Source organism: Hyla sarda, chromosome 1, assembly GCF_029499605.1.
Source record: "Hyla sarda isolate aHylSar1 chromosome 1, aHylSar1.hap1, whole genome shotgun sequence".
In the NCBI taxonomy this organism is placed as follows: Eukaryota; Metazoa; Chordata; class Amphibia; order Anura; family Hylidae; genus Hyla; species Hyla sarda.
The window spans coordinates 144,542,702-144,565,838 of record NC_079189.1 but is presented as its reverse complement, the minus strand read 5'-3'; the positions used below and the strand labels follow the sequence as shown (position 1 = coordinate 144,565,838).

At 42.7% G+C, this 23,137-nt stretch overlaps 1 protein-coding gene across 2 annotated transcripts in view; it reads right to left on the bottom strand.

The window, feature by feature from the left end:
• SH3D19 (SH3 domain containing 19) overlaps positions 1-22,907 on the bottom strand; it is a 108,264-nt gene extending 85,357 nt beyond the window's left edge. Inside the window, exon 1 of one of the 2 annotated variants that reach the window (XM_056562815.1) lies at positions 22,344-22,907. In XM_056562815.1, the coding sequence (XP_056418790.1) occupies positions 22,344-22,437 (94 nt within the window). In that variant the 5' untranslated portion in view covers positions 22,438-22,907. The remainder of the gene's footprint in view (positions 1-22,343) is intronic. The other variant, XM_056562816.1, reaches the window with a different exon arrangement.
• Positions 22,908-23,137: the final 230 nt, after the last annotated feature.

Sequence of the window (23,137 nt, the reverse complement as noted above, 5' to 3'; positions counted from 1 at the left end):
TGTTGTGAAAAATTTCAAAATTGCTGCTCAATTTTGAAGCCCTCTGGTGTCTTCCAAAAGTAAAAACTCATAAATTTTATGATGCAAACATAAAGTAGACATATTGTATATATGAACCAAAAACATTTTTATTTTGAATATCCATTTTCCTTACAAGCAGAGAGCTTCAAAGTTAGAAAAATGCAAAATTTTCATTTTTTTCATCAAATTTGGGGATTTTTCACCAAGAAAGGATGCAAGTTACCACAAAATTTTACCACTAAGTTAAAGTAGAATATGTCACGAAAAAACAATCTCGGAATCAGAATGATAACTAAAAGCATTCCAGAGTTATTAATGTTTAAAGTGACAGTGGTCAGAATTGCAAAAAACACTCTGGTCCTTAAGGTGAAAAATGGCCTGGTCCTTAAGGGGTTAAGCATCTGAAAGGTGACATCGTAAGGTTCTAAAAGTGAGGGTCCTGTGGTAAAACCAAAGGATCAGAAGAGAGTAAATAAGCAATGAAGCCAGTGGTTTAAGGGGGGAAAAAAATAAAATAAAAAGTTATTGATGCTACAGGCAGAAGAGAAATGAAACTTGTGCTTCTAATGCATCACATTTTTTGAAAACTATGCATATATCGGCAGTACAAGTTAAGGGGCTACTCCGCTGTAAACATCTTATCCCCTATCCAAACGATGCCGGCCACCACCCCCACATTCACCTCTATGGGAGGAGGCATGACGGCTATGTACTGGCCGTCATGCCCCCTCCCATAGAAATGAATGGAAGGGGCATGGCGTGACATCACAAACGCGGAAGCTCCAAGATTCCATGTTCCGCTGACACCACCGCTGCCGGGGACCCCCGCAATCTAACATCTTGTCCCCTAACCTTCGGATAGGGAATAAGATATTTAGATCAGAGTACCCCTTTAATGCAAGAAACTTTGTAACATATCTTCCTAGTAGAGTACCTAATATTGCCTGCTCTTCTGACCGAACCCTTGAGCGAAAGGAAACGCAACAATGATGCTCTCGTCCTCATAGTCTTTCTTTATCTTCAGTCCTCATACCATATTCTCATCCCATTCCCTGCACTCACTTTTCTCTGCACCTGCATGCCAGCCAGCAATATGTTTAAAAGTTCCGGGCAATCTCTGCAGCCCAAGAAGAGCAATCTGATTGGTTGCTATGGGGAACTGCTCCACTGTTCATCTGTACAGGTTTTACTCTGTACATCTCCATGTACACTTAAAAATACAGGTACTCTACGTATTTGTCACATTCTGACATTTTATATAAAATTCGAATACAGGACTATTCTTATTTGACCTTATCAACTGCCCTACACGAGTGAAGAGCTTGTGCTAACAAAACCGGAGGCCCTCCAGGAGCAGCACAAACAATACGCTCTGCAGTTGTTATTGCAACCAGGATAATCAGGTTTGAGGAGGACATGTCCGTAATCCATCGCTGTCAGAGACAGGAAACAACTTGACCTAAACTCTAACAAAAGCAGCCATAATATACAAAGCTGGTATATCAGCAAATCACATTTTACTATAGTTATATCTAAGGCAAGCAGACCCAGACTAAGGATGTGGTAACTGAGCAATTTCCCAAGGCCCTCTATTTCCAAGGGGAAGGGGGGGGGGGTGTATGGGCGGAGCAAGGACTGAAAAAAAAAAAAAGAATGTAAATGTTTAGCGTCCTACATCCCCAGGGACAATAATTAACAGTTTTATCAAGCCACTAAAAGTATGTAAGCCTGCCCCACAACAGCGTCTGAAGCTCTAAACCATAATTTTACAGCTGTCTGTATTGTGCTGACAAATTTACAAGGTTATTTGAATTTCCTGTCCTGCTTGCTTTGTTATTGGTTTGCACCAACCTGTGGGTCAATATTGTAAAACTAATTATGTATGGAACTGTTGTTTGCAATTCCCTTGTGTGTGGGATCATCAAGGCAAACCTGAAGCTCTAATTTGTTGGGGTCAGAGTATTCAGACACGGACCAATCACTAGAATGAGACAGGAGAAGAGCATGCTAACAAAAGACAAACTCACAATGTAAGTAGGGCTGGGCGGTATGGCCAAATATGTGTATCACAGTATTTTTGTAACTTATGGTGGTTCCACGGTATATAACAGTATTCCCCCCCCCCCCCCCCCCCAAAATAATTATTAGCCCAGGGCTGTGCTGTCCTCATCGGGGTACTACTCACGTCACCCGCAAGCGCTGCCCTCCTCGTCCCTCTGTTGCGGCCGCCGTCACTGGCACTCTATACTGTATCCCTATGCCTGGGCTGCAAAAGGTAAACAAAAATAAACTTTAACGCACGTTGGCCTTACGCTCTTCCTGGGGACGTGAACGTCGGACAGCCGTCAGTCGATCATTGGCCGCAGCGATGTTCTGCCTCGGCCGGTGATAGGCTGAGCCCACTGTCATGTAAGTAAGGAGCCGGCTTCTTACATGACAGTGGGCTCAGCCTATCACCGGCCGAGGCGGAACATCGCTGCGGCCAGTAATAGGCCGACTGCTTTCTGGCGTTCCATTCCCTAGGAAGCTGGTCCGGACCGACGGGGAAGGTGAGTTAAAGTTTATTTTTGTTTACCTTTTGCAGCCTGGGCATAGGGATACAGTATAGAGTGCCAGTGCCGGCGGCCGCAACAAACAGGAGGATGAGGAGGGCAGCGCTTGCGGGTGACATGAGAAGTACCCCGATGAGGACAGCGCAGCCCTGGGCTAATAATTAATTTGGGGGGGGGGGGGGGGCGGAGGGGAATACTGTTATATACCGTGGAACTGCAAACCTCCAGACGTTGCAAAACTACAACTCCCAGCACGCCCGGACAGCCGTTGGCTGTCCGGGCATGCTGGGGGTTGTAGTTTTGCAACATCTGGAGGTCGAAGACCACTGGTATAGCGTGTCAGCGCCGGCGGACGCAACAAACAGGAGGCCGAGGAGGGCAGTGCTTGCGGGTGACATATGTGAGTAGTACCCCGATGGGGACAGCGCAGCGCTGGGCTAATAATTAATGGGGGGGGGGGGTGGGGAGAACAGCGCTCACGGGTCACATATGATTAGTTGGGGACAGTGCAGCGCTGGGGACAGTACATTGGGGACAGTGCAGCGCTTGGCTGACAATTCATTAATTCCCGAGGGGGAGGGGCCAAACCGGTATTGCGGTATGGGTTAAAATTCATATCGTGCAGCGCAAAAATGTCAGTATTCGATATGAACCGGTATACCGCCCGGCCCTAAATGTAAGTCTATGGAATTGTCTATGTCAGCCGCCTGCTGCTCTCCCTACTCATTCTAGTGATCGGTAGGGGTTTGAACACCGAGACCCCAACCCATCAAAACTTTTGCCTTGTCTCTATGACATGTGAAAATTTTTTTTTAAAGTGACAAGTACACTTAAATTTCATTGTGAACCTCAGTATCTTAGAAACTTTATTGTCATACATGTGTACCTAGGTGCAGGTGCAAGGTTTCCCATTTCATATCTTTAGTATCTGAACGTGGAATGACTCATGTCCATGGGTGTTGTCTCATAGTATATTGCACAACCTGATCTGCCAGACTCTTGTCATACTTGTTAGTAATTCTGTCCTGAAGCAGAGGTTCTGACACAAGTATGTGCAAGAAAGCCGCCAATATGCATTCCGAAATAAAAGGGCCTGGAAATACAATGAGGCCAATGATACGTAATAGGTGTTGTCCCGACTATGCAAATAACAACAAGGGTTACTCCGCTCCCCAGCGTCCACAAAATTCCACCTCACACCGGAACATTGAGTTCCTGGACGCTATGTGCGGGCTTCAGTGTTCAGGCCCGCCCCCTCGTGACGTCACGGCCTGCCCCATCAATGAAAGTCTATGGGAAGGGGGCGCGAAGGCCGTCACGCCCCCTCCGATAGACTTGCATTGAGGGGACGGGACGTGACGTAACGAGGGGGTGGGCGTGAACACGGAAGCCCGCACACAGGGGTATTCCATGAAAAAAATAATAATTCATATCAACTGGCTCCAGAAAGTTAAACAGATTTGTAAATTACTTCTATTAAAAAAATCTTAATCCTTCCAGTACTTATCAGCTGCTGAATTTGAGTTGTTTTTTTCTGTCTGACAACAGTGCTCTCTGCTGACACCTCTGTCTCAGGTACTGTCCAGAGCAGGAGAGCTTTGCTATGGGGATTTGCTGCTACTCTGGACAGTTCCTGAGACAGACAGACAGGTGTCAGACAACTCAACGTCAGCAGGTTCAGATAAGTACTGGTAGGATAGAAATTATTTTTTTTTTATTAAAGTAATTTACAAATCTGTTTAACTTTCTGAAGCCAGTTGATCCATATCCCTATCCTGCATCCACAGCATGTCAATTCTGTTGTGAATCATACATATTACTTGTTGCACATTTTTCCCACCGACTTCAATGTGGATGATAAAATATTTTATTAAATCCACAACTGATGTATCAACGTGGATTACCTGCTAATTTGCCGCCAAATCTGCAGGTGCAAATTACAAAACCATTGGACTTTTCTGTTGTCAGCTTCCGACCTAGCTAAAATTGTAACTTATATATGCGGTGGGTATACATCTTCAAGCCATCAAAAAGGTTATACCACAATGTGTTGCTGGCAGGCCCTACAAATGTATACGGTTTCTGTGTGGGACTCAAAACTGCAAAATATTTTTTATAACTCCATTTTTATAAATTTTTAAACAGGGATCAATTTATGTGGGCGGGCAGGGAACTAAAAACGATGCCGTTAAATCAACTGGTGCCAGAAAGTTAAACAGATTTGTAAATTACTTCTATTACAAAATCTTAATCCTTCCAGTACTTATTAGCTGCTGAATACTACAGAGGAAATTATTTTCTTATTGGAACACAGTGCTCTTTGCTGACATCACGAGCACAGTGCTCTCTGCTGACATCTTTGTCCATTTTAGTTACTGTCCAGAGCAGCATATGTTTGCTATGGGGTTTTCTCCTACTTTGGACAGTTCTTAAAATGGACAGAGCTGTATGTTCGAGAGGAAGTTCTTTTATTTTTAAATTTATTTTCTGTCAGACCACAGTGCTCTCTGCTGACACCTCTGTCCATGTCAGGAACTGTCCGGTGCAGGAACAAATCCCCATAGTAAACCTATCCGGCTCTGGACAGTTCCTGACTTAGACAGAGGTGTCAGCAGAGAGCCCTGTGGTCAGGCAGAAAAGAAATTCAAAAAGAAAAGGAAGGACATTAATCATTGCTGCTTTGGTAAGCGAGTTCTGTAGGCATTCTTTTCTTGCTTTTGCTTATGTGTAACATACCATTATACTATCACAGGGGGTTGATAAATTTGGCTCACATAAGCAAAAACCAATAAATCACTTTTCAATACCATTTTTTTTAGCACACATAAGCAAAAAAAAAAAACTTTAAATGACTTTAGAACACCAATTTGTCACCCCACCTCAAGTTGCAGCTGTGAAAAAAAAATGTGCCAGATATATGTTTATTCAATTTTTTACCACTTTTTCCCCCCCCTAAGGATATGTTCACAATGCGGAATTCCCACAGAATTCCGAGAGCAGAATTCTGCAAGTGGAATTCCGTGCAGTGAACTTTACTGTCAGTGTGAATGGGTTTACCACAAGACCCCTTCACACTTCCGAACTTCAGCGGTGGACAATTCCGCCGCTAAAATTGCAAAGCACAAAGAAAGAACATGTTCATTCTTTGTGCAGAAGTCCGCGAGCACTGTATAGCCATCAATGGTGACGGTGCAGTGCCATGCAGTCCTACCACTGAATTCAGCAAGCTGAGATTCTGCAGTGTGAACATACCCTAAATAAATAAAGGATGCATAGGGTTCCCCGTATTTTCATTCTTAGCCAGATACCAACCACGCAGCAACAGCAGCCTGATGTTACCAGGGTGGGCAAGGACGATTGCTACTGGCCCTCCCTAGCCTAAATAATGCCAGCCTGTTACCACCTAGGCAAAGGAACACCATTTTTGACCCTCCGGGCCTGTTGGTATCAGCACCCCTTCCTGACATCCCTGTGGCAGTGGGTAGCGGGGTAATAACTGGGGGTTAGCGCTAGCTGTTTTTGGGGCTAACGCTAAGCCTTGGCTTTGTAATGGGTTTCATCTATAAGTTAGCTTCCACTACTAAGCCTGTAAAGTAAATGGAAAAAAAGAAAAAAAAAACATCTCCCAGCATGTCCTTATTGTAAGGGCATGCTGGGAGTTGTAGTCCTGCGGCATGGGCGGCAGGAGATCTGCGAGCGGGTGACAAGCAAGTCAGGGAAGCTTGTCACCCGCTCGCAGATCTCCTGCCGCCCGTGCCGTAGGACTACAACTCCCAGCATGCCCTTACAATAAGGACATGCTGGGAGTAGTAGTGGTGCAGCGCAGGTGGGCGGGAGATGTGCGGGCGGGCGACAAGCTTGTCACCCGCCCACACATCTTCTGCCCGCCCACGCTGCACCACTACAAGGAGGTCTGGACCAATCACAGGTCTGCCCGGGAAATATGAAATTACAATGCTGTAATTTAATATTTTTGTCGGCTGGCTCCACTCCCCGACCACCTGCGACTTTTCGTATAGCTCCGCTCCCCGGCCACCCGCCTGCATCTACCACCCACCCTCTAGCTACTGTAGGACTACAACTCCCAGCATGCCCTTACAGTGAGGACATGCTGGGAGTTGTAGTCCCAACAGCTTGCGGATGGGTGGTAGATGTGAGTGGGTGCTGGGGAGCTGAGCTGCGCAAATAGTTGCACAAAAAGTCGCAACTTACACTTTTTGAAGGGGGTTTGAGACTTTTTTTTTTCTGCTTACATGCGACTTTCACACTTGATAAATTCCCGACCACTGCAAAGTGAAAACTGAAAAATGTTTAAAAAGTGTACCCATCAGATCCAACTAAATAAAAAAATTTTTTATATATCACTCAGTACCTAATCCTGACCATGTAACTAGCATCTTTATTTTTTATTTTTTATTATTACACTTAAATTTAGCTCACTAGTCTGAATTCCTCTCAAAGGGAGGGGGCGTGGCCTCACTGTGCAGGTCTCCGCCCCCTCCCTCAGTATGCTGTCTGCTCACATCTCCCCTAGCATTAGCAAAACTACAACTCCCAGCTTGTCCTCACTGACAGTAGCGGGACACAAGCTGACAGTGGAAGGATTGACAGCTGTCAATCAAGGAAGTGTGTCCATGACATAGGTGATGACGCGTGGACACAGCAGGACTAGTATGTGTCCAAGCAGGTGGGGGGGGGGGGGGGAACGAAGACAGTTGTTTAACAGGCTTTTTCATTATGAAATACTGAAAATTTTCTAATGAAAGCAATGGCAAAACCTGTTGGTTTTGCATGCTTTGAAAAATATCAAAAGTTTTTGAGTCTGACAGTGCCCATTTAAGTAGGGCTCACTGGTATTTTTTTGCTTACCCACAAAAAGTTGCTTATGTGCACGTGGGACTTTTGTAAGCAAAAAAAAAGAAAATCCCATGGATCTCCTTCAACAATTTCCTCTGGGGCATACAGCAGCTGTTACATACTGGATGTATTAAGATTTTTAAATAGAAGTAATTTACAAATCTGTTTAACTTTCTGGCACCAGATGATTTTGAAAACTTGCTTTCAACCGCAGTACCCCTTTAAGTCTTTTTTGTCTGTTCATGGCTCAAAAGAAATGGAATATTGGAATGTTTCTTTGCACATCTTTAAAGTGTTTTTTGTGTCAAAAAAAAAATAAATAAATAAAATAAAAGTGATTGAAATGGTCTGAAAAAAATAAATAAATAATTACACACACACACACACACACACACACAGTACAGACCAAAAGTTTGGACATACCTTCTCATTCAGAGTTTTCTTTATTTTCATGACTATGAAAATTGTAGATTCACACTGAAGGCATCAAAACTATGAATTAACACATGTGGAATTATATACATAACAAAAAATTTGAAAATATGTCATATACTAGGTTCTAGCCACCTTTTGCTTTGATTACTGCTTTGCACACTCTTGGCATTCTCTTGATGAGCTTCAAGAGGTAGTCACCTGAAATGGTCTTCCAACAGTCTTGAAGGAGTTCCCAGAGATGCTTAGCACTTGTTTGCCCTTTTGCCTTCACTCTGCGGTCCAGCTCACCCCAAACCATCTCGATTGGGTTCAGGTCCAGTGACTGTGAAGGCCAGGTCATCTGGCGCAGAACCCCATCACTCTCTTTCTTGGTCAAATAGCCCTTACACAGCCTGGAGGTGTGTTTGGGGTCATTGTCCTGTTGAAAAATAAATGATGGTCCAACTAAACGCAAACCGAATGGAATAGCATGCCGCTGCAAGATGCTGTGGTAGCCATGCTGGTTCAGTATGCCTTCAATTTTGAATAAATCCTTAACAGTGTCACCAGCAAAGCACCCCCACACCATCACACCTCCTCCTCCACACCAGCACACCTGTGAAGTGAAAACCATTTCAGGTGACTACCTCTTGAAGCTCAACAAGAGAATGCAAAGAGTGTGCAAAGTAGTAATCAAAGCAAAAAGTTGTCTACTTTGAAGAACCTAGAATGTGACATATTTTCAGTTGTTTCACACTTGTTTGTTATGTATATAATTCCACATGTGTTAAATGCCTTCAATGTGAATCTACAATTTTCATAGTCATGAAAATAAAGAAAACTCTGAATGAGAAGGTGTGTCCAAACTTTTGGTCTGTACTGTAATATATATATATGCTAAATGAAAATCATTTAGCTTATAAAGCACACTCTAAGGACTCATTCACACTGCAAACATTCAGTCAGCAGAACTCAGCCCATTGAGAAGGAGATTTATCAAGCTCCGTAGTAGATTTTATTGTGTAAAAAAGTTGCACGTACGACTTTTCTATACATGCTGCGACTTTTTGATTTTTGCTTATTCCAAAGCACATTTCTGAAATCTACTCAAGTAGTAATTTATTTTTATTTTTTTACTTTGCTGTGGTCATGTATTTATCAAATGTGAGTCGCTATTTATGAAGAAAAAAAAAAGTTGCATCTCCATTTAAAAGTTGCATATGTATTCCAGGTCCAACCTGGCTTACAGAAAGTGCATACGTCTGCAGAAAAGGAAATTAACACCCACTTTAAGAACTGTTCTTGTTCTGCATCATGAAACAAAGCTACTAAATTAATGTTAATTATAGGAAAAATTAATTATATAACTAATAACGCTATTAATTTTAAGGTTGAAAATACACACTGCACACCTTGTTAATTATAGGACACGTACATGCTGGCGTACCCACTAAATTTTTTAATTAATGTTGCGTTAAAATAGAATAAGGCACAAAATTATTGTGTAAGAGTTTTTACAGACTACGTAAATAACCCATATGTGCCACTAAAATTTTTCCTTAAAAAAAAGAAACATCCATATTAATACAGCTTCATGCACATTTTGGGGTGGGTAACGTACAGAGCCTATTGTGCCTATATGTGACTATTGGTGCTGCGCTATCTTCCTTCCAGACCTAAACTCCGGCCTCAGAGCGGCGACGCAAGACTCTGCTCACCAACGTCACAAAATGCGGGCTCAAAATTAAACAAAAAAGCCTCAGAGTTCGGATATTCATGGTGCAGCATAGTATGTTTTTACATTTTTTTTTTTTATTTCTGAGGAGGGTGGATGGGTTGTTGCAGGATAGTGGGAGTGCAGCTATTTAGTGCCAGGCAGGCCAGTCAGGGTGTCACCTGATGCTGTACGCCCCCCCCCCCCCTCCCCGTCACTCTCTAGCAACGCTACTGGTAATAAAGGGTAGATAAAGAACTTCAGCTATTAACATAAGGGGAAACTTTTCTGCTTTAAACAATGCTTTTGTAAGCAGTATGGTGGAATCTGCCCAAAGAATAAACAATTCGTCTGTCGTTGGGCAATATAACCAGCTGGTATATGCCACAGACAAATCTGCCACTAAATCCACAGATTTGAACCCTTGCATGTGTGTTCACAAAATGAATTTCCAAGCAGAATCCAGCAGAAAAATTCTGGTAGAAAATTACATTTCAGCAGAATCCCACTGCTTTCAAAGGGAAATTTTCCGGGCAGATATTCTGCCATGTGAACGTACCCTAAAGGGTAATCCACCACAATCCAAAGCAAATTGGCTTTAAAATTTTGCAGCAAATTCATTTATGGGTCAATAAAAAACAAAGAAAAAGCTAGCGGCACCAGTGCCTTCTAAATGCAGCTCCTCGAGATGGATAATGTACCAAACGGGCAGGTAACCAGCTAGGATCAGAAACCATCAGTGCTAGGACAATAGGAGTAGCAATAAGTAACATGTATAAAACAAAGACAACAGGCGTCCTGCACTCACTGTATAAAATCTGGTTGTTCGGCTCTCATCTCGGGCTGCAGCCCGAGATGGGAGCCGAACAACCAGATTTTACAAGGTGAGTGCAGGACGCCTGTTGTCTTTGTTTTATACACGTCATTTATGTGTCAATCCACCCTCACCCCTCCTGTAACGCCTGATTCAACAAGCAGAAAAAAATTAACTCTGAAATCATGTAATTGATCCTTGGTAAATTATTACCATATAGTCCTGTTACAGAAAATACCAGATAACCTTGAAGACATCTTGAACCACCATTGTACAAATGTGGTTTTCAGAATCTATGCAAACCATAAAAAAAAATAAACTCTTGTATAGTTCAAATAAAAAAAAATATTAAAACAAGCAACTACATCAAAAAAATTCTGCTTATATAATAAACATTGATCTTTAAAAAGGGAAACTGACAGGCTTTTCATCTGCACTAAACACAATACATTGGCATTACAAATTTGCACAGTAAATTAAAAGTTATGGTTTCCGCTATCCTCATCACTACAGTGCTGCTGTGCGCAATGGAGGCGGGGAGCCGGCTTGCCGAGCTCCTATGCCTCCTCTATGCATAGCATTATGCCCATCTATCTGATGAATACTCCACTTTCTTCACTCTCACATCCTGGTACATGTCTGGTATGCTAGCACTAATATTGCTGAATACTTTTCAAGGTTTCAATTGCACTTCAGTTTTTTTTTGTTATTTTTTCCTTACATTTACCGCGGCCTCCACTCTTTCTTCAGGATCACATTCACTTATTTGTCCAAATTAATGAAAACCAGAATACCCAGTAAGGCTAGGTTCAGACTACGGAATCTCCGGGCAGAAAATTTCCGCCCGGAGATTCCTAGTTCCGCCTGCGCCGACTGAATTAGTCGGCGCTAGGACCGTGTGGACACTGCAGTCTCCTATAGACTTCTATGTGTTCCGCTAGGATTTCCGCCTGAAGAAAGAGCAACCCCTTTCTTCAGGTGGAAATTTTCTACCGGATTTATCATCCGGATTTTCCGCTTCACAAATTCCGAAGTGTGAATTTGTGAACGGAAAACCATTCACTACACTATGCATTATAGTAAGCGGAATTTTTGCCGAAAATTTCAAAGCGAAAATTCCGGCGGAAATTCCGTAGTCTGAACCTAGCCTAAAGGTTTTACTTTCATGGAGTACATTTATATTAAAGCAGATGAGAAGCCAAAAACACTTTCTTTCTTCATGGTTGCAAAATCAAAAATAGTGCAGACAATAAGTCTCCTTTTCTTTGTTTCCTAATGGCTTAGATCACTGCAATGGGGTATGTGTTCCTTAGTTACCTTCACCTGCCAATGACATTAGTTTTATGCCATAAAAATTTGTCTTACAACCATAAATAGGCTACGTTTACACGACTGTTGTCTTTTTTGTTGTTTTGCTGTTATAGGAAAATAATAGAAGCCCTGTATGCTGGATTTCAATGATGGGTTGACTGTATTGGGGTTTCCCACGTTTTTGTCATGTGTTCGCCATTTTACAAGAAAAAAAAGTAGTGCAGTATGCTGCATTTTTCTTTCTAGCATTTTTGGCGTGTGAAGGAATCCTAACTTTATTTCCTCAAATGATTTTCCAGGCAGTGCAAAGCATGTTACAATGTCACATGGTGAGTATACAGTATCTCCTGTAAGAAAGCGGGATCATTATATTTCCCTAAGGCACTTGTCATCTGTGAACACTAGGTTTTAGGAAGCTAATTTCCCATCCAGGGAAAGCTGGCTGATATCCGGGAAGCCAGATAATAGTTAAAGTAAATCTGTCATCAGCATCACATGCACTAACTTCTTGGTATAGGTTTGTAGTGGCACTGATAAAAATTTTATTTACCGTTCGAAGATCCATAGATTCTTTTTTCTTAAATTTTTCTTAAAGGGGTACTCTGCCCCCAAACATCTTATCCCCTATCTAAAGGATCGGTGATAAGATGTCTGATCAAGGGGGTCCCACCACTGGGGACCCCTCCGATCTCTCCTGCAGCACCCCCGTTCATGAGCTGCCCAGAGAGAAGTTTGATCCATGGCTGATGATGGGCGATACAGGGGTCGGGGTATCGTGACATCAATGCTCCACCCCCTTGTGATGTCATGCCCCCCCCCCCCAATGCAAGTCTATGGGAGGGGGCGTGATCTTCACTCAGTGCAGCTCATGAATGGGGGTACTGCATATCTTTCAGTTCCAATCCACAAAAACTCTCAACCTTACCTTCAATTCCTTTGGAACATAAAATGTTTACGAGTCTTCCATTCAGTCTGTCATCAGCTCCATGGCGTTTAACAAAAATTATGAAACCAGTGGTAGCTGCATTGAGACGCAGAGGTGCCAATCTAATAATTTGGACAATATCCTACTCATGGCCAAATCTATACTAACACTACACATACACTTGGACTGGACTCTCTCTCTCTCCCCTCACGAGTCTAGGTTTTGTTATCAAGTACAAAAAAATCTATTTTAACTCCTGCTCAAGAGGTAGAATTCTTGGGTTTTATGGTTGACTACCCTGAGCCTACCACCCAGGAAAACAATCAGAAATCTTATATCTTTAAGGACTATAGCTCGGATTGTTGGACTTTTATCTGCCTCTATTCAGGCAGTTTTTCCCGCTCCGCTTCATTACAGAGGCTTAAAGGCTCATCATTTGAGAGGTTTGGGTTATTCCGACGAGATAACCCTCAATTCCGAAGCCACAGAGGAACTTCTATGGTGGTTAAAACATATCCAGGTGTGGAATGGAAAAAAAAAATTTCAGCCCAAACCAGATATCGTCATAGAATCCAATGCAAGTCGCTTGGGATGGGGAGCTCAATGTGGACCTTTATCAACAGGAGGGAAATGGTCTCAAGACAAATATCTCCTCCACATCAATTGTCTAGAGCTCTTAGCAGGATCCTTTGCCCTGAAGAGCTTCGCAAAGGACAACTCCAACTGCTGTGTCCTTCTTCCTATAGACAATATCTCCGAGGTTCAATATATCAACTGTCTGGGAGGTACCAAATCGAAGTATTTAGCCAACATTGCAAAAGAATTCTGGCATTTCTGCTTGAACAAGAATATCATTTTGAAAACTGAATATATTCCCGGACTGTCCAATTCTATAGCGGACTGGAATTCTTTTTTTCTATCAGATTCCAGCAATTGGATGTTAGATCCAATGATTTTTCAATCTATAGAATCCCCATATACATCTCTTTGCTTCCTGGTTGAACAAACATTTACCAAATTTTCTTCAGCTGGCGTCCAGACCCCGAAGCCCTAGGCATAGACGTTTTTCTTCAAACTTGGCCTACAGGGACACTTTATGCATTCCCTCCTTTCTCCCTGATTTTGAGAGTCCTCCTTCATGCTCACACTCAGAAAGCGACTTTGGTCCTAGTCACACCTTGGTGGCCATCCCAAACTTTATTCTCAAAAGTTTTAGAAACATCAATAGACTACCCACGGATTATTCCCATGTCTCCATCCATTCTTCAAGATCCATTGGGACAACCACAGCTGATGATATCTGCAGACCTTTTGTCTCTACTAGTATGGTTAATTTCAGGTCAAGAAACATTGACTCTTACAACTTTTACAATCTGCTAGAGAGACCCTCTCAGAGGCCTGGGCTCCAGGAACCAGATCATCTTATGCATCAGCCTGGAAACTTTGGTCTAATTGGTGCATACAATGGGATTTGGATCCCGTATATGCACCTATTACTCAAGTATTACATTTTCTTTCAAAATCCTTTCAAGCAGGGAAAGCCTATAGGACTATCAATGTCTATCGCTCGGCCATCTTTTTCTATCATGCTCCCATTCATTCTTTAACAATTGGAAAACATCCTTTAATTTGTAAATTATTGAAAAGTATTAAAAATGTAAAAGACCTCCTTTACCAAGATATAATTTTACTTGGGATGTTTCTATCCTCTTGAATCATATAGATTTATGGGGAGATAAAGAACAGCCATCTCTGAAACTTCTACCCTATAAGCTTGCAGTACTTTTAGGTCTTCTTTCTTTTAAAAGAATATCTGATGTAAGAGCCCTGGATATAAAATCGTAAACAATACTCTCCACAGGGTGTACAATTTTCCATACATTTTACAGATGAACAAAAACCCACTTACACTCTTTTTTTATCCTGCTATTCCTCATAATCATAATCTCTGCCTGGTCCGCTGTTTAAAAGTCTAAGAAAAAAAAACTTTGTCCTTAAGAAATATGTCTCCTTCCCAACTCTTAAATTTCTTATTGTAGACCGTATGCTCCTGTGTCTTCCTCTAGGGTACAGATATCTCCGTTTTTGGTGCCTGCTCAACCAGAGGGGCCACGACAACTAAAGCTTTTCAGGCAGGAGGTTCTTTATCAGACATTTTACGCACAGCAAATTGGTCTTCAGAATCTACATTTATAACATTTTATTTTAGACCTGAACCTCATGTTTCCATGGTTCTCTTTAATTAGATATTGTTTCTAAAAATTGTACAGCTTTAAACATGCATAATAGGAGTCTCTTGTAGTGCTGGGCGATATGACCAAAAATGAGTATCATGGTATTTTTCTAAAGTATCACGGTATTTCACGGTATTTTTTTTTTTTTACATTGAGACTTGCATTGAGGTGGCGTAGCGGAACTAAATGGGCTTTTGGAACTAAATAATCTGAACACTGGGGCAGTGGAGTACCCTTTTAAATAGATGTAACAAACAACCCTACAGCCTCCAGCTGTTGCAAAACTACAACTCCCAGCATGTTGGACTATATAGTAGTGTATAGTATAGGTCAGTGTTTCCCAACTAGGGGTGCCTCCAGCTGTTGCAAAACTACTACTCCCAGCATGCCCGGACAGCTGTTGGCTGTCCGGGCATGCTGGGAGTTGTAGTTTTGCAACAGCTGGAGGGCGTCAACAGCTGGAGGGCCTACGGTTGGTATAGTATATTATACAGACCCCTGTCCATCCCAGAACCCTGACGCACCTTCCCAGTTGCTGCAGGGACCGTCCGGGGAGGGTGGTCCGGGCCATCCATCCTTCCTGTAGTGTCCGGGCAGACTCCGGCCTCCTCCGGGCAGACTCCGGCCTAGTAACGCTGCATAGACGCTGCTGCGCAGTGACGCCCGTGCGAAGCGACGCACCTGACGTCACGGCGTAGCGCCGTCTATGCAGCGTACTAGGCCAGAGCCTGTCCGAAGTGGAGAAGAGGACCCCCAGAGAAGGACAGCCCGGACCGGTTCACCCTCCACCCGGAATGCCGCCGGACACTACAGGAAGGATGGATGGCCCGGACCACCCCCATTACGGGTAAGTTTAATTTTTTTTATTGAATCGGAGGGTGGGGGAGGGGCCCGACCGGTATAGCGGTATGGGCAAATATCCATACCGTGGGAGAAAAAAGGAGAAAAAAAAAAAAACACGGTATTCGGTTCATACCGGTATACCGCCCAGCACTAGTCTCTTGTCTGCAATAAAATTGGAGATTTTCCTAGCTATTGTGACAGAAAATATTGATTTTATTAAGAAAACACCCGTTATCCCTACCCTGATTATCTACTAATTATTTCTTCTATAGCTTAACCAGCTTACCTTGATGTTCTATTCTACAGTTCGTTTTTCTGCATAGTGCCCATGTTACAAGATTATCTATACATCTTTATTCCAGAGGAAGATTGATTACCAGTGTGGACTTTTATAACCTTGGTCGCTCTCTCTTATTGGCTGACTGTTCTCTGCATACCTAATGAGTTGCTCGGCAAAAATGTTTTTGTAACTTGTTTACTATTTTTTTCCAGCAGTAAAATAATTAAGAAATGCATAATATTCGTCTCTTGTCTTAATAAAATCTATATTTTCTGTCACAATAGCTAGGAAAATCTCAAATTTTCTACCCTTGAAGATTCTTCAAAACTACTGTTCATAGCTGGCTGTGCTGCTGTTCCTGAGATCCAATGTTGTTGTCTCTCTCTGCTTTTCCCCTGACTCCTTTTTATATTAGCGCAGTGTTAGGCCAGGTTCACACATCCGAAAATGTGCGGAATGTCCACTTGGAAAACACGCACATGTGAATAATCCAGTGGGCTCTAGGTCCGCTTGGAAATGTGGCGTCTTGTAGACGGCAATGCATGTCTGAGCGAATCTGCAGAAAGAATAGCCAAATCTTTTCTTTCTCCGGATGCTGAAATCTGGATGTTTCTGCCACATAACTTCCGCTGTGTACACAGTGTAGCAGAATCCCATTGAAATTCTGCAGTGGAATGTCCTTGCTGAATATTTCAGATGAATTCCGCATGGACATTCTGCCGTGTGACCATACCCTTAGGGAAGAAGATCTGCAGCAAAAATCCCAAAGTGAAACTTTAATTGCTATTGTGCATAAGCCATCGGATCTGCATATGGAAAACCTTCATTGTCTTTAAATAGGGTTAATATGCGATTTTACCATACAGAATCTGCAAGCTCATTCTTTTCTCAGATGATTTCCTTCTATGAATTGGACAAAAGTCCAGGTCATCTGTTTTGTCAGCACAAGGGAAAAGACTCCTCATGGGCCGGAGAAGGGGGTTTATAGTCCAGGAAGGAAACTGTATTGACGCATGACTTCTAGTGAAGAGAGAAATATTCTGGATTCACAGACCTCACATCCAACATGTATTGCAAAGAGGATTACACCCACGTGAATGTAGACTAAGGGTGCGGTAACACGCTCTTTGTTTTTGCGGATTTTCCGCTGCATATTTGAAAGGGGTCGGGCTCTTCTTTGCTGTCCGCAGCAGATTTTCCACAGAGGAATTTACGCTGTGGAAAATCCGCCGCAAGCCCCATTGAAGTCAGTAGGGTCTGCGGCGGATTTTCAGCAGAGTAAATTCCGCCGCGGAAAATCTGCTACGGACAGCCGAGAAGAGCTCGCCCACTTTAAAATATGCAGCGGAAAACCCGCAAAAACAAATAGCGTGTGAACGCACCCTAAAACTAGGATGCAAACAGTTTTTAAGAGATTCTGAGGAAAAAAAAAATATTACGGTTGCAGCTTGAAACTTAATGCACTAAAGATCCCAACATACATTTGAAAAAATAAGTTTTTCCATATGAAAGGTGTCCATCATCTCTCTCTGATCTTGTGAATGTTACTCTAAGCTGACAGTTTAACAACCCAATAAAATAAAAACTAAATAAAAATGTGACACAGATTAGGAATGATTCACCGCGTACGTCAGGAAATTCTCCTGATGTATACGCCAACGTGAGTAAATAGACTAGATGGACAAACAGAGGCCAAAAGACTGAGATGAATTGGGATCGTACAGCTTGGTTATCGTAAAGACTGGTAATTTATTGCACATTGGTTAAAAGTCTCTTGATAAATCTAGAGCAATTGTACACTGGCTGCTGTTAACTTAAGACTGGAATAGAAAATGCTACTGTTAATAAATTCCCCCCTATGTATTCTCATGCCAACTGTTGCTTTTCAGAACAGGAAAATGAGCCTCATCTCCCAACTATATCTTCTATTAATTTTAGTATAAATTTTACGTAATAGGTTTGTTTTTGATAACTTTCATTACTAGATTGAACATAATGCCTTGCCTTAGTAGTTTGGACCTTCTTGCAGTGCGGGTGGCACTTACCGTAGGCAATGTAAAATTGTCTTACAATCTAAAAAGTGTTTTGAAAAGAGAAAAAAAATAAAGTGTATAAAAAGCATACATTCTGGAAGCTGGATTTAAAATAACAAACCGCTTCTGGCCCCCAAAATTAAATTTTTGCAAACATCTGGCCAAAGAAATTAGTTCCCCACTCCATAAATCCAGGCAATGTGACTCTAAACACTGAAAAAAGACGACACACAGGCCTCCAGCATTAAAAAAGTGTTCAAATGGAATGGGTCATCAGAAAATGACCTATGTTAAAAGGGGTACTCCGATGGAAAACTTTTTTTATTTTATTTATTTTTTAAATCAATTGGTGCCAGAAAGTTAAACAGATTTGTAAATTACTTCTATAAAAAAAAAAAAATGCTGAATACTACAGGGGAAATTCTTTTCTTTTTGGAACACACAGATCTCTGCTGACAACTCTGTCCATAGCAGCATATGTTTGCTATGGGGATTTTCTCCTACTCAAAAAATGTATTTTATTTTATTTTTTTAACACTATGGTTCAGATATACCTTTGCAAATGTGCCAGAAATCTGGCACAATTTACACACGAAACAAAAAGAAAAGAAAAAAAAAACTGTCTTAGATGACAAGCTATATATTTACTATGCGTTTTAGACATTTTTCTACTGGGTCTGGCAAGAGGGGCATTGGTAACAAGGCATGGCATAGGTTAAGGTCATGGCCTAAATGCACTAAAAAAAAAAAAAAAAAAAAAAAAAATAATAAAATGTGCACAATTGTGGTTTAAAATTACCCAACCAATAGTGATTTAAACCCAGATGAGACAATCTACAGATGCACCAGATTTATCAAGCTCACATATGTCCGATGTCCAGCTCAGTGAACCCAGACTAAACTCGCCGGAACTGACAAAACAACTATGGACAAAGATACGTTCCCCTGTTCAGCGCCCATACAGTGTGTGTTTCACTGTCCAGCGTCCAACTTGAGATGATGGATAAATGTGAGCTGTCCCATTCAATCAGTTCTACAATCACACGTGAAGATGATGGTTTGTCATCAATTAGCTAAAATTCGTTCATCCTCAATTTCCCCCAATAAACATTTGCGGGTTGGTTGAAACTGGCCATTTTGATCAACTTTTCACTCAAGTGTATAACAGCCTTTAATATTTTCAAGGTTTTTTCTTTTTATTGTAATGCATTATGTGTTTCCTCCTTTTTACATCCTTTACAAGGGCAAAGTAAAGTTCTAGAGATTAACAAAGTAAGGCTGGGTTCACACTACGTTTTCTCCCATACGGGAGCGCATACGGCAGGGGGGAGCTAATACCTCGCGGTCCCGTATGTCACCATATGCGCTCCCGTATGTCATTCATTTCAATGAGCCGGCCGGAGTGAAACGTTCGGTCCGGTCGGCTCATTTTTGCGCCGTATGCGCTTTTACAACCGGACCTAAAACCGTGGTTGACCGCAGTTTTAGGTCCGGTTGTAAAAGCGCATACGGTGCAAAAATGAGCCGACCGGACCGAACATTTCACTCCGGTCGGCTCATTGAAATGAATGACATACGGGAGCGCATATGGTGACATACGGGAGCGCGAGCTTTTAGCTCCCCCCTGCCGTATGCGCTCCCGTATGGGAGAAAACGTAGTGTGAACCCAGCCTTACAGTATTTAGATTCGTCACGAACCTTGCGGCTCGGCGGTTGCTGACTTTAGCCTGCATTAATTAGTTAAGCCTTCAGGTGTTCCGGTGGGCTGGAAAAGGTAGATACAGTTCTAAGAGAGTCTCCTAGGACTGTATCCACCTTTTCCAGCCCACCGGAGGACCTGAAAGCTGAACTAATTTATGCAGGCTAAAGTCAGCAACTGCCGAGCCGAGAAGTTTGTGACGAATCAAATCACTGTAACTTCGCTCATAGCACAGCAGGGCATACTCCTGACTCTGCTTTACTGCATGCCCTCATTCATTTTACTATCTGAGCTCTGATCTTTCTTCTCTCTGCACATGCTGTTGTAAACAGAGGAGAAGATTCAGAGCTGCTGTGTTCACAGCCTCTATGCTGGGCCACGCCCCCTTACCCCTACCTCCCTCACACTAGGACAGCTGAATGAGCAACCAAGAAGACAATAAATCAGGTAGAAAGAGGGGGCTTTGCATGAAAAAGAAACACAGGGATAGGGTCAGTGAGAGTCAGGGACAGATTGGGCAGAATTAGGCAGAGTTCAGATCATGATAGGTACTCTTTAAATGCCCAGGCTGCCGGAAAAAAAATTATAAATTTTAACCTAACTCCCACCACTGCCACTGGAATCGGTCTCCTGTCCTAAAAGCCCCGTCTGCCTTTGGCTTTTGGTACCCAACATGTCACAATGCACTCAGATAATCGCTGACAGTAGCGGTGTTCTGCCTTGACAGGCGATAGGCTGAGTGATGGTGTCATATAACAGGCCAGACACCAGGAGGAAGGTAAGTCAAATTTTTATTCCAACCGCCTGGGCAATGAGGAAAAATAACGTTTTGGATTATTTTGCATCACTAAGTCTGATGTCGCTGTTTTGGCATCGTCAGCTCCTGTATAACAGTAAAGTAGAATATACAACAACTTGACAGAAGAGAACAATCCTAGAACATAATATTTACAGGCACCTGTTCACATTTATTCAAGGGACAATGCACTAGAAAAACAAACAATGTATATTTACATAGTCCAGTAGGAATGAACAGATACTGACAAGTATTAGGGGGCATGCACACCACGTTTTTACAATACATTTCCCGTATCAGGTTTTTGATGAAAAACGGATTTCTCAAAACCGGACCAAACTGTATCAAAACGTGTGTACACATTTCAACCTGTATACGGTTAAAAACCATATACGGTTTGAAAAATGATGTCCGGTTGCATCAGTTTTTTAAGAAAAAAAAACGTATACGTTTTTAACTTTCCATTCCATTTTGAATAAAGTTTCACTTGTTTGATTGAAATTCCAATAAAAAAAAAAAACTGTGCAAAGTCAAAAACCGGATGGTGAAAACCGAATGGAACCCTACGCACATACGGTCCTGTACGGTTCCCATTGACTCCCATGTTTAAAAAAAAAAAGTATACGGTTTAATACGGTTTTTCCCCCGGACAAAAAAAAAAAAAAACATGGTAGACTAAGGTTTGGGTTACAGGTAAAAAACCCGGACAAAACCGTATAAGACGCAAAACGGACTAAACCGGATGATGGGTTTGACATATGGTTTACAATGTTAAGTCAATACATACGTTTTTCTATATGGTTCCGTAAAGTTTTTAACTTGAAACTGTATAGCAAAAATGTGGTGTGCATGCACCCTTATAAATATTTTAATATAAATAAATAGCCCTGATTCTCCAAACGGTGGACCTCCAGCTGTTGCAAAACTACAACTCCCAGCATGCCCGGACAGCCAACGGCTGTCCGGGCATGCTGGGAATTGTAGTTTTGAAATAGCCCTTTCCAGGGTTTGGAACCTTACGCACATATGTTTCTGTACGGTTCCCTTTGACTCCCATGGTAACAAATAAACATATACGGTTTAATACGGTTTTTCACCCGGACCAAAAAACGTGGTAGACTACGGTTTTGGTTATGGGTAAAAAAAATTGACAAAACCGTATAAAAGACGCAAAACGGACTAAACCGGATGATGCGTCTGACATACGGTTTACAATGTTAAGTCAAAGCATACGGTTTCGTACGGTTTTTAACTTGAAACCGTATAGCAAAAACGTGGTGTGCATGCACCCTTATAAATATTTAGCCCTGATTCTCCAAACGGTGGACCTCCAGCTGTTGCAAAACTACAACTCCCAGCATGACCAGACAGCCAACGGCTGTCCGGGCATGCTGGGAGTTGTAGTTTTACAACAGCCCTTTCCAGGGTTTGAAGACCACTATTTTATAGCAATGACGTATTCTGCGGCGCAGTCCATACCGTTATTCTGTAAAAACTTTTTTTTCCCTTCGCAACGTAGAGGCCTAATATGCTGTCGTCTACAACGAACATTGTCATAATGCTATTATGTCATCAGGCCTCAGCCTCAAGGCCGGCATTGGGTTACTTTGTTCTCCAGTCATGCCATTATACCGTGTGTGGGAATATTCAGGCGATAGATAGGACGCGGAGAAATGGCTGCAGAGCGCTAGAAGCTCATGTCACCATATGTTCTGCCTCATCCATCACTCTTGCCATCATGAAGAATATAATACCCCCAGTGACAGGAGGATAAGCAGGTCCCTGAGGATTACACCTTGGCATGCCTGCACCATGTAGGGCTCTGCTCCCCCACCCCTGGCTATGCTTACCTGCAGCCTGGTTCAGGTTGGACCTCCTGTGTCTCCTGTTGCCAGCACTATCCCTCAGCTCCTCCTCCTCTTCCTCCAGCCAGGCTTCAGCCATCAGCAGACAGCACAGGATAAAAGCATTGGAGGCTCAGAAAATCACATTCCTTCTCCTTCCCCAGGGCTGTAGAGAAGCCTTCCCGAGCCCAGATGAGGCCGAGCTTTGATCAGTGTGTGTGGCCGATGGCTACACAATGCTCAGCAGCATGCCCGGGATGGTTTCCATCCATTCAGGAGACACAAAAGATGCCAGTGTCAGCCCTGGATGGCAGTGCACCTGATCCCTCGATGACACATGCAGGCAGGCCAGCCTCTGCACACTTACTTTGCCCTGTGTGCTCCACATGCATGCAGCAGCCCCTGCCCCTGTGCCCGGGCTCCCACAGGGGCACTCCTCAGCTGCCGTGCAGGGAGAAACTTCCACAGATGCTGCTGCTGCTGCTGCCCGCACTGCCTTCCCTCCTTCCTTGCACTTTCTAAATATTCCGGTGTCAACAGGAAATTGTTCTCTCGGTCTCCCTGTGATAGTAAAACAAAAGGCAGAGGGGGAGGGAGGAGGAGGAGAAGGAGGTACCTGCGGCAGGGGCACACTGAGAGAAATGACAGCTCCTCTCTGACAGGAAGGATGGAAGGGACAGACAGACATGAGAAGAGTGCTGACATGTCATCCGTGCCAAGATGCCTTCTCACACAGTACATGAGGGGAAAGAGCAAGATCCCTAAGGCTGCATTCACATCTCGTTTTTGCAATTCTGTTA